General features: G+C 41.2%; 1 protein-coding gene and 1 non-coding gene across 2 annotated transcripts in view; both read left to right on the plus strand.

Moving 5' to 3' along the window:
- The window catches only part of LOC119724704, a 31,230-nt gene that overhangs the window by 2,774 nt on the left and 8,178 nt on the right, over positions 1-20,278 (plus strand). The window contains exons 2-22 of the mRNA XM_038195881.1: positions 3,214-3,459; positions 4,579-4,756; positions 5,462-5,589; positions 5,882-6,136; positions 7,028-7,153; positions 7,327-7,449; positions 8,221-8,337; positions 9,787-10,035; positions 10,633-10,810; positions 10,935-11,062; positions 11,437-11,691; positions 12,233-12,343; positions 12,940-13,188; positions 13,294-13,578; positions 13,928-14,176; positions 14,287-14,577; positions 14,704-14,976; positions 16,173-16,403; positions 16,930-17,046; positions 17,423-17,550; positions 19,107-19,250. Of these exons, the coding sequence (XP_038051809.1) occupies positions 3,214-3,459; positions 4,579-4,756; positions 5,462-5,589; positions 5,882-6,136; positions 7,028-7,153; positions 7,327-7,449; positions 8,221-8,337; positions 9,787-10,035; positions 10,633-10,810; positions 10,935-11,062; positions 11,437-11,691; positions 12,233-12,343; positions 12,940-13,188; positions 13,294-13,578; positions 13,928-14,176; positions 14,287-14,577; positions 14,704-14,976; positions 16,173-16,403; positions 16,930-17,046; positions 17,423-17,550; positions 19,107-19,250 (4,061 nt within the window). The remainder of the gene's footprint in view (positions 1-3,213; positions 3,460-4,578; positions 4,757-5,461; positions 5,590-5,881; positions 6,137-7,027; positions 7,154-7,326; positions 7,450-8,220; positions 8,338-9,786; positions 10,036-10,632; positions 10,811-10,934; positions 11,063-11,436; positions 11,692-12,232; positions 12,344-12,939; positions 13,189-13,293; positions 13,579-13,927; positions 14,177-14,286; positions 14,578-14,703; positions 14,977-16,172; positions 16,404-16,929; positions 17,047-17,422; positions 17,551-19,106; positions 19,251-20,278) is intronic.
- Positions 2,900-2,972, plus strand: Trnas-aga. Its single transcript has one exon. It is a non-coding gene; the product is annotated as a tRNA-Ser (tRNA).

Genomic DNA, 20,278 nt, shown 5'->3' on the forward strand with positions numbered 1-20,278 from the left:
GGCCAAATAACATGCAAGCCAACATCACGGGTTTCTCAAACAAAATGGAATTATTGTCTTGTCTTTCATCTTTTCATTTCAGTTTAAATTTTGGTTAGATTAGCCAGTTACATGTTTATATATTCACACCAAAACAAAATTACCTCCCGAAAATTTTGTGATAGTTCCCAAGCCTGCATGTAGTCATTTTACAGTGAATCCTTCCACTTTCTCAGGCAAATAGGACCCATGTTTCAACCGTAATTTTATCAAGCCTGCCATCGAATGGAAGCCCCAAAACCAGGGAGTTGATCCTTTAGGCCTTGGGATTCAATTCCAGGATTTTAAAGCCAAACGGTCTCCGTTTTCAAAAGAATTTGTGGGGGGGGGGACACATTTTTTATGTTAATGAGCTTGCGTAGAAATTCTCACTTGAATTAGTTCGATGCACCCTTAAGAGTGCGTTCGTTTAGCTCACCGGCTATAGGCCGGTGTGGCAGGTAATTCTGTCCCCCGGTAAAAGTGTCCGGGGGGACAGAATTACCTAGGTAAAAGTGTCCTCCCTGGCCCGTTAATTCTGTCCCCCTCCAGGTAATTATGTCCCCCTCTTTTAAAACCCGGAAGGTTATTGTTTTGATGAATTCACTCTACAAGGTATACATTTTGGACTTTTAGTCTGCCCTTCATGAATATAAAAATATTTAATTTAGTCTATTAGATGATACGTGAACACAATGTTTCGATTCGGAATACGGTGATTAAGAGTCTATCGCGATTCTACCGCGATAGTTCAACACAGCGGCGATGCATGGCGATGGCCCTCGTCTCATTGATAGTATGATACAACGTCTACTTGGATTGGTCTGTGTTCCCATCATAGCGCGTAACGAAATTTCCTATTGGACGAATTTCCATTGTAGAGGGAGACGCATATGTACCCATGTGATAATCACTGCCTCAAATCTTGCAGCATGTACTGGTGCGTGCGACACGCTGCTGCTCTCATTACATACTGCATGGGGACACATTTACCAGGGGGACACTTTCACCGTTGGGCAGGGGGACATTTTTACCTGGAGGGGGACAAATTTACCTAGGTAAAAGTGTCCCCCGGACACATTTACCGGGTCACGATCCGGTAAATGTGTCCGGGGGGGGGGGGGGACACATTTACCAGGGGGGACAGAATTACCTGTCACACCGGGTCGACACTGGAACCGTTTGTCTTATTCCTTCTTTGGGACAGCCGATAGAGGGAGCTATTTATATGTACAGCGCTCACCGTGGATACGCACTTTTAGCCAATCAGGCCGTGACATTTAGTGTAAGTGGCCTAGGCCTTACACTAAATTCATTCTCTCACGGTTTCTGTCAATGTTCGAGATTCTTGTATCAAATATCATTGCGTAATCATGGCACGACCTCCACTCACCAACATAAAATGACAACATTAACTTAGCATTGCTTTTAGTAAAAGGCGAACAACCTAATAAAAACACCCATCCTACCGTCAGTTGGAAAAAAAATTCAGTGGGAAAATTCCCTTCCGGCCCCTCCCCTAAATTATGAGTAAATAGGCGAAGTTTTGTTTTTGACCGTCGCGGATCGCAGGAGCAAATTATCGTGAGGCATTATGAAGTTTGAAAATAATGAGCTTTGATCATACCGAAAAGTGCAATTATTATTGAAAACACTCCCTCCAAAAACAATGAACTATTGTTGAAGTATACCAAAGCATATGCAAACTGAGTTAATCTAGTCATTTTAATTGCTATCCTACTTTTCATTTGATTCAACGGTATACAACACAGGATGCATGTGGAGAAACAAGGCAGTTACAACCTTTAAAACAATTGCGACCTTGGTTTCATGACATTTCAAACGGAAAGTTGCTTTTTGTGTTTTGTTTTATTTTATTTTTCATTTTTGACACGAATCGACAACTATTTTGTACGATAAATGTTGGCAAGGGAAAGCATAGGGGAAAGTTTTCGTGACTTGTTTGCAACCCGTGTTTTATCAACAGAGGGCGCTGTACATAAAACATGGCAGCCTCCACAAATCAGCACGTGAGAATAATGGACCAGACATCTTGTCATAAAAAGCTATGTTGATCTCGCCTCTGAGAAGAATAAGAAGTGGAGGTTTAGTAATTTATTAAGATTACGACGACAACCTCAGAATGACACCATTTTGGTAATTTTAGAACAGTTTCTTGGGGTAGAAATTACGATTTTTCAGACCTACATGACGATGACCTGTGGCCTATTTACTGGACTGCCTCCGTAAACATAGGCCACACATCCACATCTACAAAAACGTGTCGACTTTGCCAAATTTTGATTTTCACATTTAGGCTTACTTTGTAGGTTTTTTTTGCTTTAGAAGCATTCTCACCCTCTATATAGGCTAATCAGAAAGTGCTGCCTTTTTCAGATGTCTAATTTTTGTGAATTTCATGTTGAAATTTTGATACACAAATTGTGTGCAAATGTATCTGGAAATTTCACGAAAAATGATCATCTAAAAAAGGCAGCACTTTCTGATTAGCCTATATAGAGGATGAGAATGCTTCTAAAGCAAAAAAACCCTACAAAGTAAGCCTAAATGTGAAAATCAAAATTTGGCAAAGTCGACACGTTTTTGTACATGTGGATATGTTTACGGAGGCAGTCCAGTAAATAGGCCACATTTATGGGGCTACATCGCGCGGTGATCGCCATCTTTATTTTCGTGTTGTGTTTGACGTCGTCATCGGCATTTTACACCCAGATTTCCCTCAAAATTCAAAACCCTACCCTTTAATGATATACCTGTAATTGTATGTAAATGTCGCGCCAACTAGTGCGTCAAATAATATTAAAAGTAAATCAAATTCGGTTGTGCCCTTCACCGACGTTTAAACACTGTATACTCAGTTAGCTCGGTGGTCGAGTGGTAAGACATCTGCCCTAGAAAGCAGGAGGTCGTGGGTTCGAGTCCCACCTAAGTGATTTTTTCCAACTTTCACTCGGGAGGTAACACACTGAGTACATTTGTATACAGTGTTTAAACGTTGGTGAAGGGCAAAACCTAATTTGATTTATATCACCCCGACGCAAAAAATTCCATCTTATAATGATTTAAAAGTAGATTTTGTTCCTTTTTTTAATAGGAACCGGGCCTGTAGATACACGATTGCCATAATGTTAACCATGTGTTAACAAATGTTTTTTGGTTGCCATATATGTGCAGGTAGCTACGATCTGGTTTTTGTAGCCAACCTGGAAAATCCTCCATCTATTTTCGTCGCTCCGGCCGATACCTTCAATTTCACCCTCATTCCCGGCTTTGATGATCATGAACACGTTCTTCGCCCCATCGCCATTGACTATGACCCAGTGGACGGCATGGTGTACTGGACGGATGTGCAGCGTAGGAGCATCACTCGTGCCTTTGTGGATGGGACAGGCTCGGTAGTTCTCTTGAGGGATCTTAGTCGTAAGTGACTTACCAAACATTTATATGAAGGATCAAAAAAACCCAAACAAATTGATTCCAGTTGGCTCATCCTCTGGTCAAACAATTTTTTTTTTAATTTCAAAGGGACCCTCTTGACCATTTTCTTGCAGAGACATCATTCATAACTTGAAGACTTTTGCATGATTTATTTCCCCCCCCCCCCCATTTTTACATTTTCTGAGATTATAATAAGGCAATGGATATTTGACCGTGAACCAGTCCTTAATTGTTTGCGTTGTTGAACCGGCACTGCACTGAACACGGGCAGTGAGTTCTTTTTGGGACTTACACATTTGCATCGTAGAAACTTCGTATTCAGGAGATTCAAAATGTTGGAGTCAGATCAATTGCAATTTCAGACTTTTTTCCTGTTAAAAAATAATCCATCACAACCATATATCAGCAAAATTGGAAAAAAAAAGATGAATAAAAATGTTCTCCGAATTAATGTAGGATTGGTTTTAAACCAAAGAAAGAAAACTCTTACTTTTGTGAGAATGTTTTTTTTTAAAAAAATGAGTGGTGCGATTGCATCTCCAACACGTGACACTTGCTCATGGGTCCAAATGCGTTAACTATCGAGCCACATGTTCTCTTGAGTTGGAATGGTAATTCGGTATGTAATATTGTATAGGTGTGCATGCGCAGAGGAAGTACAGCACAAATTCACGGTAATATAAATACTTTGATGAAGTAATTGTTTTACTTGAATTATTTGGCAAAGTTGCCTGTAATATTTGTGATGCGATCAAGCTAAATGAGTCGTTTGTCGACCTTGGTTAATTGATTTTTTTTTACAGATTTGAAACGAGCACAAGCATTACTGCTGTGAAAACCGCATGATGATACCGTCTGTACATGTAGTTCGAAAATTATGGAATTCGGAACACCAAGAGATGTGATGAAGTAATGTGATGAAGTGGCCCTACATGTATTTTGACCTGAATCTCCAAATGAAAGTTCCCGACAAACGACTCATTTTGCTTGATCGTATCACATTTTGTATCTCATTTTAGGTATTTGAGGATGGAAATCAGACTGGTTTCTTCCAAGTAAGAATTAAAATACATGTACATTTTTTTTTTTTTTTATAATCAGAACCAGAAGGATTAGCTCTTGACGTTGAGAATCGCATGATGTATTGGACCGATACCGGCAGTGATCTTATTGAGAGAGCTACGTTGGATGGCCAAGAAAGATCCTTGGTTTTCAATTTGACGAATTCGTCTGTCGGAGCCGTGGAACCCAGGGCAATTATTGTAGAGGTCACGAACGGGTAAAGGATGATCCATAATTATATCCCCTTTGATTTAACTCTCCATAGAAATTAAAAACCAAAAGATTTCACTATCATCCCAGCATCATGAGGCCATGGGTTTGAGTCCCACCCAAGTGATTTTTGCCAGGAAGCTTCAAGTCAATGGAATATCCCCTTAGAGACAAGCATCTATGATATTACGCAGATTCGGCAATTAATTATGCAAAACAAGACTGCGTCTTGACATCCAGATTCCGACCATTAAGCGGGCATTCGGGTATTCCTTAACAGGTATTCCTGTTGTTGTATTACAAAAACATGGCATCCAAATTTACCAATCAACAGCTATTAAGTCCACATTTCTGATCGAAATGACCTCACAGTTTCTAAAGTTGACTCCGATTAGTTGGTGGGTGGGGTCGCATAAAGTAAAACATGAAGGAACTATCTACATGTTAATAAACCATTCTGCACAATCTTGGAGCCATCAAATACAGGCATGTTGTTCATCAGGTTTCGAACCAGCCAACCAATCCCGCAAACTCGGTGGTTGAGTGGTAAGACATCTGCACCAGAAAGCAGAAGGTCATGGGTTCGAGTCCCACCCGAGTGATTTTGCCAACTGTCACTCGGGAGGACTGAGTATACAGTGTTTATACCTTGGAGAAAGGCAAAACCTAATATTGGTAAATCAATTTCATATATTTGTGTTATGTTTGAAAGGCTACTCTTCTGGACGGATTGGGGTTCCTCACCGAAGATTGAACGTGGAAACACCGATGGAACGTCGCGAATGACGCTGGTTAATTCTGGACTATTGTATCCAAATAGCATAACATTGGACCTGCCAGGCACGTACACAATTGTAATGTTCATCTACCTTTTAACATAGTAGCATAGGCCTGTATTCGTATCGGGCATTTACAGGCATTACAGTTAATAGACAACAAACGTTAACTGATTACGTAGTCACTTGTATCACCCGAAAACTGCCTTGCCTAATCCTTTCCCGTAGCAGTGTACCGCTTTATGGATTCATCAGGGAAAAAAATGCCCAAATTGTGTTAAACATTGAAACATTAATGCTTTTTACTGCTCCTCCATTACAGTTGTGCAATGAAATTTAAAAAAATTGTTTTTCAGGTGGAAGAATGTATTGGTGTGATGCTGGATTAGACCTCGTTGAATCCTCCGACTTTCTGGGCCAGAATCGCATGGCCATTTCTGACTTTTCGGCCTATAACATACATCCCTTTGACATTTCATTCTACCGAGGGAGTTTGTACTGGACAGACTTCAATTATATTATGATCAAACTTACATTAACACCGCCATTAGAGGCTACTGTGATTTCGTCAAGCGACTTAACAAAACCAACCGGACTACACATTCACATGGGTAAGTTTTAACATAATTTAACCCTCCTATGCAAACATGCATTCTGTGCAAAGTTTTCCTTCCAGTCAAAATCAGTCAGGTGGCTGTTTTTAGCAGTAAGGAGCTCCTAGGCTGAGGCCGTTAAAAAATCCATAAATGATGTTTAAATGATGGTCTTTTGCTTAAATATTTTTTGTTAAAGTGGTCAGAAATTGCCTCAGATCGCACCACTAGAGTGTCTAGAATCCAAATTTGTGGGGGCCCTTAAGCGGGCCCCCAACCCCATGCCATTAGGGCTTTTGCACTTCGCGCACACATTCTGATCAAGCTCCATCGCCAAGTTCCCTTGCACTCTCAGCTATTTATCCTCAAAGTTGACAACCCTGCAGCCTGCCTAAACGAGGATTGACTAGCTGTGACACTTGATACAGCTATGCTTTGACTGTAGGTCAACAACTTGCCTGCTTTTTTTCTGTTGACTGAATTTGACTAGTCAGAGTGCTTCTTGATATAGGATCTGAATCTTTGGAGAAACTTGTCCAGCTCACAAAAAGAATATTATTAACTCAACTTCACTAGTCCAGTTCGTTTGTAATACAGTAATTACAGTTGTAAATACAGTTGTTTGTGGACAACATATTTTTGTTCAGGAGGCATCTTTATGGTTCATAAATATTCTCCAATTCGGCATTATTGAGTTCGGGAAAAAAAACATTTACGCGTACCGTGCAAGCATCTCTTGGTGTGAAGCTCACTTGGTCAATGTTCGCGCGTGATGGTGAATTGAGAGTTCAGCTCTCGTCATGAATATGTATGAGGTATAGTAATCCTTCTTAATGCACTATTATAATATTGTCACTAAAGGTGCGAAATGTGTAATACTTCTTGAAACACTCCTTGTGATATTTGTAGACACGTTTGCGAATCACAGTTGCGTGGACAGCATGCCTTGCGGGGAAGGGGAACGTTGCCGCCAGTTCCATGACCACTACCAGTGTGTCTGCATGAATGGCTTGGCGGGAAATAACTGCCAACTGGGTGAGTTTGATAGCATGTGAATGGTTGCTTAGAGTGACTTAACTATTATGTTATCCCCTGGATAACAGATAGAGGTTTTTACCACTCCTTACTGCATGCAAGTGACCTTTCAACTTTGCCGAATAAATTTGCAGAAACAAAATTGATTTGACTGTGTCTTAATTGCCATACAGCTAACCCATGCAGTCGGGCAGTTTGTTCTAATGGAGGATCTTGTTTCCTGTCTTCGAGTAGAGATGACGCATATTTATGCCAGTGTCCTGAAAGATACTTTGGGACCAACTGCGAACTATTTGGTACGTACACAAATGAGATGTCAACACATGGGCCTCGCCCATGGTGCTTCTGAAAGAGTTGTTTGTGCTATTTTTAAATTGCTACAACAAAATATATACTTTTTGAATTGCCAATTATATACACATGGCAGTGCGGTACGGGCTGTGTTGGCCATTGCTTGTTTAGTGGTGTGCGCGAACTAAAATTCTCCATTTTGGTTGAAGAGAATGTACAACATTTGCTTTTGCTGCAAATTTCAGAAATAAATGGATTTGGGGCATTAGTATGTTATATAGCAAATATTGTTAAACTCAGAAAAACCAAGAAAACCAATCATGCTCTTGTAGTCTTGTTCTATAGTAGGCTGGTCGGCCGACCAGCAGTGGAAAAATACAAATTTTCTTGAAAATGTCAGCACACCAGGAGACACGATTTTACAGGATGCCTTAGAGTGTCATTCCCATGCAATCCTGTAAGGTATTTTGTGATAATTTGATCATTTCATTTTGTTGATGTTTGCAAATGTTGTATCTTCCCTTTAAGCATTGTCACCTCCAAATAAGTTTTCCTTTAATAAAGCCAGGTTTAATTTAATTATTTTTTGGGGGGGGGGGGGGCAAGTTTTTTTAGCAAATAAAACTGCTTTGGGCTGAAACTATGTATTTAGCGAAATAAACCTCAACTACATCTAGAAAAAAAGAAACAAAAATTCTCATGTTATTTTTTATGTTATGCTTTGCAAAATATATACAGCTTCAAGATGTATGAATATTCATGTCTTTTTTTCATAGATGATCCCTGCACTAGCAATCCTTGTTGGAATGGAGGAAGTTGTCTTGGTTCGTCAGCTGGGTTTATGTGTACTTGTCCCCCTGAATTCATCGGATTGTTTTGTGAATCGCAGAGCCGTAAGTATAGTGCCTCAGCCTCACGCGGGTGTGCTTAGGTAATTTACTTTGCTTTAATGATGTGCATTGGGTCGGGTTGACCTGGCCAAACTGACCCAAAACATTAGAGATATAAACCAAATCCGAACCAAACCGATCTTAACTCCCACAAACCGACCCGACCCAACCCGACAAAAAATAAGGTAAAACCGACCCAAACCGACCTGACCCGAAAAAAAACTGAAAAAAAACCCTGAATACCTGGCTTAGACAAAGTGATCACTTTTTTGTGCCTGCCCTTACCCATGTGGCATGAATTCTTTTGCAAAACCATCGTCTCTCTCTCTGTCATACTCAGTGGGTTGATCGAGAGTAACTCCGCTTATTGAACAAACGCATGGTATCATCACGCGATATCGTGAAAACTGTTACAATGTATCTATTTCACTGTCAGACCCATCCGACTGGTGAAATTAATACCGTGGGAACTTGATAGTACGACTGTCAATAATATTGCATCACCTTAATTTCTCAATTGTTTTGGTTTATTTTGGTTTATTTCGGTTAATTTCGTTTTTTTCTAAAGATGGCTAAACCGACCCGACCCGAAAATGAAAATGCAAAACCGAAACCGCCCCGACCCAACTGAAAAGATGAACAAACCGACCCGACCCGAAGTCGGTTTCGAATCGGGTCGGGTTTGCACATCATTACTTTGCTTCTCCCCACCCAGGAGTACATGGGTACCTGTGAGGGCTGGTTGGGCTTGAGATTAAGCCAGTGGTGCCTATAATAAAGCAGCATTGAGCTTAGGTGGTCTATGGAGTGTTTTCATTGGCCTTATCAGCAGGGGTAATAATGTATTACTCTGCGTGAACAATGTTTGGTTGATATGTACGTTATACATTCAGTGAAATCTTGGTAAGTCAAACTTCAAGGGAACAGGTTCAAAATGTGACTTAAGCAGAGTTTTGAGTTAAGCAGGGTTGTATATCATTGTTATACTACTGAAGGGAATGGATTCTTTGTTGACTTATTTTTGTTTTGAGTTATCAGAGTTTGACTTATCGAGATTTCACTGTAGTATTGTTTATGTTAGACACTTCAGGCAACTTTGATAGGAGTGTTCTTATCCTCAAAAAATCTGTGATGTTATAAGAAACTAATTATGACAGTACATAAAATGCACTCTAAAAGGGCTGGGGGGGGGGGGAATCATACCCATATTTTTGTTTTAATGAGCCTTACTGAGTGTAGAAGATACTGACGGCGGCGGCTGTGCTACAAATAATTTGGTCACAAACATCACACGGCGTGTGATGTTTGTGACCAAATTATTTGTAGCACAGCCGCCGCCGTTGGTATCTTCTACACTGAGTATTTAGACTGATATTATAGAAATATGAAGTATAGAGTGGCACAAAAATTAACTAATAAATCTTGTCCTTTTTGCCCTTCGTTTCCCTTTAGATCCTCATGACTTGGTCTTTGTGGCCAATCGAATTCCTCCAGGGATTTATGTCGCGCCAACGGACACCTTCAATTTCACTCTCATCCCGGGTTTAGATAGTAGCCATGGCAACATAAGGGAACCACGCGCCATTGACTACGACCCAGTAGAGCGCATGGTGTATTGGACTGATAGTAGCGTGGTGTCGACTTTAAATCGGGCCTTTTTGGACGGGAGTGCAGTGGAAGTTCTCTTTACGGATCTACAGGGTAAGCCAATTTATGTAACTCTGTGTTTTTGCTGCTCCCAGAGGTCCAGCTTATTGCCCTCTTTGACTCACTGACTGACACCCCGGCTGACTGACTGGCTGACCGAAAGGGCTGGCTCACTCCCCGTGAACCTATTGTCCTCTTTGACTTCCTTCCTTCCTTTTGTGTCCTAAGATGGGTGCTCTTTTTGTCATACAGACACATATGAACAGCGACCTCTATAGTCATAGTGGCATGTAGCTTGGGAGTTCCCTTTTCAGATACAACCGCGTGTGTACATGTGCGCATTCATGTACCTGCGTGAATGTATACACGTACACACACTGTCACATAAGAGAGAGGACCCCGGGGTCACAATCGCTTAACAAATGCTGAAAAACTAAAAGTTGGACCAAGCCCCACTTACCGAGTTTGAGCACCGTGTGACCTGCCACTTCCAAGAATAAACCCGTACAAACATCCAAACATCGTGACAGAGACTTGCGTATTATTACATGTATATAGATCGAATTTTGAGTACTCTGGAACTAGCATTAGTGGGCTTGCCTGGTGTTGTTTCCTATCAAATAAGAGAGTTTTCTTGCCCTCTCTATGTAGCTCCTAATGGTTTGACTCTTGACATTGAGAATCGTGTGATGTATTGGACGGATGAACTTAGTGATCTGATCGAGAGAGCTACATTGGATGGTCAAGAACGATCAACGGTTCTCAACTTGACGAACGCTTCCCTCACAGCTGTAGAACCAAGGGGGATTGTAGTCGACCCTGCTAACAGGTATGTACATGAAGTTCAGCATATTGGACCAGTTCAGATTTTGCCATTGGGGCCAAATTATTTGGTTTATGTTGAGCTGGGGGGCGACTGATTCCCTGACTCCCACTTCATTCTTCTCTTGCAGTCATTTGTACTGGACTGACTGGGGTTCCGCACCAAAGATTGAACGATCGGGGACAGACGGCTCAGGTCGTCGCGTACTCATCGATACGGCCTTAATGTGGCCGAATGGTATATCCCTTGATTTGGAAGGTAAATCTTTGTGCATGTTTTCCTTCTTGAATGGGACATATTTTCAATGAAACACACCCTGAGATAACTACAGATTGCCACAGTTATTGCCTGATAGGACCATGACTCTGTGGAAAATTTCTAAATTTAAATGAAAACAACATTGGCCTTCCAAATTGTTGAGAACTCACACGAGCTGGATAGTTTTGCAGGGTTTAAGAAAGGGGAAACTCATCAAGTGCTTTCAAGTTTGTTGCTGTTAAAAAATGAAAAGTTTCACTCATAATGTACATTTGGTTCCTGCAAGGTTTTTGATTGTAAAGGATTTGGTTCCTCTGTCATGCAGGAAAAGAACTTGTGATTTGTAATAAATAAAATATCCTCTTGTTTTTCAGGGGGAAGGATGTACTGGTGTGATGCTGGTACCGACCGCATTGAATACTCAGATCTTTTAGGCCAGGGTCGGACTGTTCTTGTCGACCGCACAAGTTTCAACATTCATGCGTATGATCTCTTCGTCTACTATGACTTTATCTACTGGACCGACAAGATATCATCCACCATTAAGCGTGTTGAGGCTTCCGGAAGGCCTTTGGGGAATTACGGCTCAGAAAGTTTTACCACTCCTTATGGAATGCACATATTTAAAGGTAATTAACCGATTAGGATTTGTATTACATTGTACTACACTGTATTTACTACTACTACTAATAATAGTTGCAATGGTTATATAGCGCTTTCCATTATATCAACAATCTCAAAGCCTTTACAATTATTACCATGTTCATCAGGCCATGCGACCATGCTGCCGTCGATATTAGTGCACAATTCATCCTCTACGCTCACAGGTACATATATGTCCATTCATGCTCCTGGGTGGAGAGAGGCAAGTGTAGTTAAGTGTCTTGCCCAAGGGCACAAACACCATGTTCCTGGCTGGGTTCGAACCCACGCAACATCGTACATGAGGCAAATACCGTAACCACTGGACCATGGCATTACTCCGTGATGAAATCATAAATTCATACAGTGCCAGCGCAGTTAGGGTTAGAATAAAGAGCAACGGGTAGGGTGCTTTGGGGCGGTTCAGGGACGAAAGGGTTTAGGAGTCTTCATATTAAATTTCTAGGATGAGTTGCAATCAGGTTTATCCTCAGTGGGATCATTTTTGATTTTTTTTTGTACTTTCAGCCAATATTTGCCAACAAATGGTTTGCCAGCATGGGGGACACTGCCAACTCTTCGAGCATCACTACGTTTGCATCTGTGCTCAGGGTTATAGTGGGCGAAACTGTGAAAATGGTAATATACGTTATCCCGCGAGCGCGTAGTGCGTCTGTGTGTGGGACACAGATGCACTACATTTTCCGTGTTCCACGAGCGCGAGCGTGATAACGAATTTATCTTCAAGCAAACTTGACGCACAGTTAAGATGGGACACGTACACATCGCATCTTAAAAAAGCGTAATACGCGGAGTGCGGTATGGACCGAGGCCGTGCTACATGGTTATATGTGGCACGACTTGTTGCCATGGATCGACCAATCAGGATCGAGGATTCAAGTTTACTTGAAGATAATAGTTCATATCTAAGAACTCATCTCATTCAGTCGCAGTCAGATTATCCGCAGTAGGTCCTCAATGGGTTGAAAAGAAGTAGCTTAGAATCCTGAAATAAAAATTTGAGCTGATGTGCTGTGCAAAATACTGAAATTTTGAAAACAGTTCTGTTCTGCTTCAAGAATTTAAAGTGTTTTTGTTTATTTTGGAAAAGAGACATGGATCAAGTAATTATTAGATTGTATATATATATTTTTATATATTAAGCAGGGCCTAACATTTGATCCTTTCAAAATCTTAAATGGTATGTTCTATTTGTTGCTTGTTTGGTTTTGCAGACAATCTTCCTCCTACTTTCACCACCGGTTGCCCGAGCAACATACTTCGTCTTGCTGACAACAACCAGAGGTCTGTCCCCGTGTCGTGGCCTGATTTGAGTGCGTCTGATCCAAGTACACCATTACTATGGAGCTCCACTCATCGACCCGGTGACATGTTCTCCGTTGGAGGGGTTACCATGGTAACATACACAGTGACGGACCAAGTCGGCAACGCTGCTAGTTGTAACTTTACCGTGACGGTGACTGGTACGATTGATTTTTTAACTTTTTTTTTACTTTTACTGTTATCAATTATTCAGGTATCATTTCTTTTTTGAGCTCGTGGTGAAGCAGTACATTTTTTTCATTTAGGGGTTGGCCTTGACTGTCCATCCAATGTCACAACAGCTACTAATCCTGGAGTTTTAGTTGCAAATGTGTCGTGGGCTCTTCCCAGCGTCACTTTCAACGGTCCTCAACAGCCAGTCATGTTCTACGTCGGCAGTCCGCCTACACAGGATACCAGTGGTACTGATGTTCAAGTACGTGTGTACTCCGACTACCAACCAAATAACATCTTCAATCTCGGTGTTACGCGTGTCACATATCGCGTCCAAGGACTGGGGACGCAGTGTCACTTTCATGTCATTGTCAGAGGTATGTCACATTTAGCAGTTTGGAGCATTATAAGGAGCAACCGGCAGGGTGCTAATTAAGCAGTTCACGACGGGATTATTTTGACAAGAACGGAAGGAGGCGCGGTATTACTTTTCACTCGACCTCAAGCCAAGCGGGTTGAAGCCATCACCCTTGGGTAGCACACTCATATTTCCGGCCTCGCTCGCTGTGAGCAGGTCGCTGACAGATATTTCAGGCCTTGCTCCCTGCGTGTTTATCCGTCATCCGTACCGAATACCGCGAAACCTTTGCGTGTATACACGTCATCTGGCTCGAACTAGTTAAATTTGTAGGATAAGTTGAAATCAACTTTTTTTTTCTCTCACAGATGTTCTGCCACCTACTTTCACTACCGGTTGCCCGAGCAATATCATTCGTCTTGCCGATGACAACCAGAGGTCTGTCCCCGTGTCGTGGCCGGCCTTGAATGCGTCCGATCTCAGTACACCGTTGCAATGGAGCTTCACTCATCGACCCGGTGACATGTTCTCCGTTGGCGTGGTTACCATGGTCACATACACGGTGACTGACCAAGCCGGCAACGCTGCTAGTTGTAACTTTACTGTGACGGTGACTGGTACGATTTATTTTTGAAACTTTTTACTGTTATCAATTATTCAGGTATCAATTCTTTTTTGAGCTAGTGGTGAAGCAGTACATTTTTTTCTTGTGATACTCTTCATTTAGGGGTCGGCCTTGACTGTCCATCCAATGTCACAACTCTCACCAATCCTGGCGTGTCTGTTGCCAATGTGTCTTGGGCTCTTCCCAGCGTCACTTTCAACGGTCCTCAACAGCCAGTCATGTTCTACGTCGGCAGTCCGCCTACACAGACTACCAGTGATACTGATCTTCAAGTACGTGTGTACTCAGAATACCAACCAAATACTGTCTTCAATCTCGGTGCTACACGTGTCACATATCGTGTCCAAGGACTGGGGACGCAGTGTCACTTTCATGCCATTGTCATTCAAGTCGGTAAGTACCAGCTTTGGTTTATATAATTGTTCCAAAAACATTTATTAAATTGAAACTTCTTTTCTCGTGGAAAATTGCATTATTTTGATGATTGTAACTAACCGTTCTTTTTAATTACTGTCTTAGATAATGAACCACCGATGATCAGTGGTTGTCCTGGTGACGTCATCATCCCTGCCAAGCCATCGACCAATCCGGTGGCTTACAGCTGGCCTCCTCCTGTCATCTCGGACAATGCTGGTCCTGTGGATGTCACGTTCGGTTGCCGACCAACTAAAGTTTGGAAATGTAACGAAACTGGCAGTGGGATCTTCACCTTTGGTGTCACCAAGGTTATGTACAACGCGACAGATGCGTCTGGAAACCGCAACATGTGTCAGTTTAAAATCACCGTCACAGGTTCGTGCATCATTTTGTTTGTCATTTTTTTGCTCCTTACACAACCTCGTTTCCATGGGTACAATCTTACTGCGCCATATTGGTTCCCATCATGCCTTGCGTGATCTTAAACCCTGGAGTTGTGTAATTTAAATGTCCAATTATTTGGGATATTTAAATTAGGACTGCATTTAATGTGTTTAACTCACTACGCAATGCTTACAATTTTTTGTTGTTGTAGAATCAGTCGTTTCAAACATGAGATTTCGATGTCGTGTTGTTAAGCAAGGATTATATTAAACGTCCGTCGTCCCTTTAAACAAGATACAGGTTAAATTATGGTTGTGTGGACGTTTATATTCAACTTTTAAATGCTCTTTAAATTTTATATCATTTTGTTTAAAATGCGTTTTGTTGTCCAATTAGGGACATCATGATGTAGTGTCCCTTTAAATTGAGTTAAACATGAGGTTGCATTTGGCCTTAATATCAGTTCATTGTGACAAGCGGACACCATTTCAAACCCATTCATTGGCTCTCACATAATACTACATTGTATTACATTGTGTTTATTAACTGAAGAATTCATAAAACGGTGCTCTCGGGCGGTTACGGACACATAAGCAGGCAGGGCAGTTTTGGGTGCTTCACTATTTGCTCACTTGCATCTTTTTAAAGGGAATATACATCATTTGCTTCTGCTGTAATTTTCAGAAATGGATGTAATTGGGGGGTTGGAAATATATAGCAAATATAGTTATATGACTTTTATGAGGTTTTGGGTACGAAAATGCTATAAAAACCAAGAAAAACAATCATTTTCCTGTAGTCTGGTTCCCTGACTCCATATAAGAAGAAACAGAGCAGTTTACAATTATATACATTGGGGATTGTAAGGTCAGGGAACCAGTCTAGCTGGCTTGTACCCGTTCATAGGTGTGTAATCGATTGCAAACAAGTGCGATGGTCAATTGGGGCCAGTATTTGAAAAAAAGCCAGTTTTTTCCAACGCTGGTCGGCCGACCAGCGTTGGAAATTGATACAAAAATACCATTTTTCTTGAAAATGACAGTATACCAGGTGCCATGATTTTACAGGATGCTTTACACTATCATTCACTAACAGTCCAGCAAGGTATTTCAAAATGATTTGGTAGTTTTATTTTTTGATGTTTGCAAAAATGTTGTATTTTCCCTTTAAATTCAAACTGCCTATAGCGGTGGATCTAGATTGCCCAGTAAATCGCACAGTCGATGCGGAGCCAGGTTCTACCAGTACCAGTGTGGACTGGATGGAACCGGTTGTAACTGGATGGGACGGACCAACCAACTTCACCTCAAGCCTCAGTCCGGGCGTTGAACTCCACATAGGTAGCCATGTTGTCAACTACCGGCAGTGGTTTGAGTATGGCCTGAGTCTGAACTGCTCGTTCTCGGTTCAGGTTATCGGTGAGTGAGATTTTTTGGTGTTTTTATATAGGGCACTGTTTAATTTGTTTTATTATATTTTTTTAAACATGGTACCTTGCCCATATTTCATGCTTTCACAACCAAATCTTGCAATTCTTCCTTCTTGTCACAACATGGGACGCTGGGATCATTCAAAATTTCTTTAGTTCGTCAACTCACATCGATCTCACTCCCTGTATGTCTGCCATCTTCAAAGCGCGGTAGCCGGAAACATGCTGCGTAGTTACCGATGTTAACCCGCGAGCCAGAAATAGACGTAAGTTTAGGGATAAACGCTGGGCCGCACTGCATTATTGAAGTAGAAATGAGTGTGCCTGCAATTTGCATGTGACCTCAATAATGACCTCTATTCTTATGGTTGCGAGATAAGTCCACAGAAAGGAAATAGGAAAAAGACTTGAAAGAGATAATAAAACAGTGATATTTCCTTGCTTTGTTCAGTATGCAATATTTGTTGATTAATATCACATGCATATGTGACGTTGGTGTATTCTTGTCATTTAAGGTTTTTGTCCAGCCAACACCACGAATGATGCTCTTCATGGTCGGTTGATGTGGCTTGCAACAAGAAGAGGCACAACAGCAGAGTCGTTCGAGAGATGCCCGCTCATGACATCAAAAGGTGAGACGACAATCAATTGTGAAGCTAAAAAATGATGATATGATAACTTTAAAACGGTGGCTGTGTTTAAAATTCTGTAACTTGAAAAGTACATGAGTGATTTGAATGTTTTTTGTACTAAAAGAAAGCTTATAAACTGGGCTTTCATATCCAAGGTTTTGAAAGTGCTACGTGCCGAACTTCCCTAAAACAATGGCCCCAACATTTGGGTTTTGTTTTGTTAAAAAAAATTTTACTCACCTTTTATTTTAACAGAATTGGTTTAATTTGCTATTCTAGATTTGAAGGTTGAAGTCTAGTAAATAGGATTTTCCTCTTTCATTAGATTAAAAAATATCACGCTTTTGATAATTATGTTGGTTAATTTTGCATACAGCTGGAGATCCGTTAGCTGTTCGCAACTGCTCCGTTGTTCCTCCGCCGGACTATTTCCAGTGGGGAAACCATGTACCTCAAAGTTGCGGAGAAGAAAGAAATGAAGTAACTCTGGAAGACGCCACTGTTGTAAGCTTTGAAGATCAGCCTTTTAGAATATAAATCGAGTTTACTGGAGCTGGAATTGAACCGGTTACCTTTAAAATGTTCAATTGATACACCATTACGGTGCTGTACCCTTGAGCTTATATGTGATGTGATCAAGCTACACGAGTCATTTGTTGACCCTGGTCAAAACATTTTTTATTACAGATTTGAAAAGAGCACAGTATCAGCATTACTGCTGTGAAAACCGCATGCTGATACCATCTATAGTTCGAAAAGTATGGTAGTCGGAACACCAAGAGATGTGATGAAGTTATGTGATGAAGTGGCCCTATAAGCCTTTTCGGAGTTGCAACTGCGCATTCATAACCTGTGACAACGCGCATTGTTTGTCTCAAATGGCCTTTGACATCATCGCGCCACTGACTTTACAAAAAGGCTGTTTGTGCATTGTGGGTACTGTCAAAGGGCATTTGAGACAAACAATGTGTGTTGTCACAGGTTACGAATGCGCGCATTTGGAACTCCGAAAAGGCTTATTTTGGCTTGTATCTCCAAATAAAAATTCCAGACAAACAACTCATTTAGCTTGATGGCATCACATGTGTTGAGAGTCTATATGTCCGCTGATCAGTCCTAGCACACCCAGGTGTAAGGCTTCTGACTGGATAGAGTGCCATGAACAGAGATTGAACAACTTTGTAACACTGTCTGACATGAAGGGCTAGATAGCTCCGTTATTGTAGGGTAGATCAGTGCGCTAGAGGTATGCAGCAGGTTCACATTCTACCACAGTCACATTTCTTAGTTTAATCTTTATTGATTACAACTGTGCCTGGTCAGTTTCCCTCGTAAGTGATGATTCACAACACATTCACAGTGTAATCTTGACAGTTATAAAACAGTTTAAGATTCAGCACGTATTATAATTACCGAGAATGGTACCTTAGGCCCCTAAAAAAGTCTCCGGTTTCTGGTATGGAGCTTGCCCAAAAAGTGGTGCGGCGACGTAGCTTTTTTTTTTTTTTTTTACCTGTTTTTTTTGCTTCAAATGTAGGCTGATGACTGCAAATGGTGCCCGACTAAACTTAGTGCAAATATATGGGAGTCCAAAGAGGCCACATAAAGCTTATTCTCGATCATAACCCCATCTAAAAACACGTTAAAATTGTGCAGCGGCAGGATTCCAGTCAAACCAGTGAGTTTGGCAGTTTTGAGACATCATCTTTTATTGAAAAAAAACCTGTGCGCAACAAAATTCAAATATTCATGACCCTAACCCCCATTTTACCTTATCCTACCCCCACAAATTTTGGAATCTTCATGTTTTGGACCACCCACGAGCAATGGATCTAGCTTTTTAGCAACCCTAAAATTTTGCCTCTAAATAGTTGTGGCACTAGGGAGACCTTGGAATGTCTCCTTAATCTACCTTTAATATTCTCCTGAAGGGTACATTTACAGAAATTCATTGTTTCAATCTGTATTTTGTTGTAATTCTATAAATGTTTAATTCTTATCTGAGTTGACTGAACAGTCCCATGGAGAAACTGAATAAATGAGTCTTCTGTATTTGGCAGATTGACGTCAGTCCAGGGAACGTGAATGAAGTGGTTGAGTTTCTGGCCAATGAGACGTCAGAGTCAACTGAAAGTGCAGAAGATGTGGAAGCAGTCTCCACCATTTTGATGAATATTGTCGGGGCAGGATCAGGAGACACGGAGGTAGCTGATCCCCCAAAAATGTCAACAAACTAAAAACTTGCAAAATGTACAAATTGAGAAGTGAATGTTAATAAATTTGAATCTTTACTGATTTCAATGTTGTGGCTTAATAAGATGGCAAACTTCTCAAATACTCCAATTGATTTCGTCTCAGCTTTTAAGGGTTTCTAGTGGGAACACAGGCATCTTAAGAAGTGAAATATTGACTTGCAAAGGGCACTCATGCTCATCTGCGTGAGATGCATGATCACAAAACAGGCATTAGGTCAAGGGAGGTGGTGTATTGTTTCAAAAGTTCCATGGATGCTTTAGATAATAAGCGATTGTCTGATTGATGTAGCCGGGCACTAGTGTGGAAATGCTGAGTTAGTGGTTTATACAAATTCAAGTACCAGCTTGTGTTATTGATGGACACCATGTGATCATAGCTCAGCCAATCAGGATAAAGAATCAGCTGTGGGTCTTTATAAAGAAATCGTTCACAAAACATTTGCAGAAGATATTCCAACGAGCCTAGCCTGTTACCTCAATGATGGCACATACTCCCTGCTCACATTTGAGCAAACGTCTTAAGTAAACTTCGAACCCTAGAAGATGTGCAAAGCGACGCACTAAACTTAATTCCAAAGCTATCAGAATAGGACTTCAAAAGAGGTTCAAATTGTCAGCCCAATAAGCTATTTGCCATGAGATGGTTGGCAGTGAACATGGTTAACTAAACTTCTGGAGGATTCTTGGTTCTTGGCTTCTTGGTTGGTTCTTCTCCTAAATACTCCACGTGGGAGTTTATACAGGAGGCCAGAAACACTGGGGCAAACCCCTTTTTCTTAGCGATAAATGTTTACTGGGTTCTTTTACGTGCATTTATGCAACACACGGGACCTACGGCTTAACATCCCATCCGAAGGACGAAGCAATAATGGTTAAGTGCCTTGCTTAAGAGCACAGGTGTCCACCGGTGGGCTCGAACTCACGTCACTGTTGCCTCTGAAACATCAGAAGATAAGTCCAGTGCTCTTAACCCCTAG

The sequence above is a fragment of the Patiria miniata genome, unplaced genomic scaffold, assembly GCF_015706575.1.
Source record: "Patiria miniata isolate m_02_andy unplaced genomic scaffold, ASM1570657v1 HiC_scaffold_18, whole genome shotgun sequence".
Taxonomy (NCBI): Eukaryota; Metazoa; Echinodermata; class Asteroidea; order Valvatida; family Asterinidae; genus Patiria; species Patiria miniata.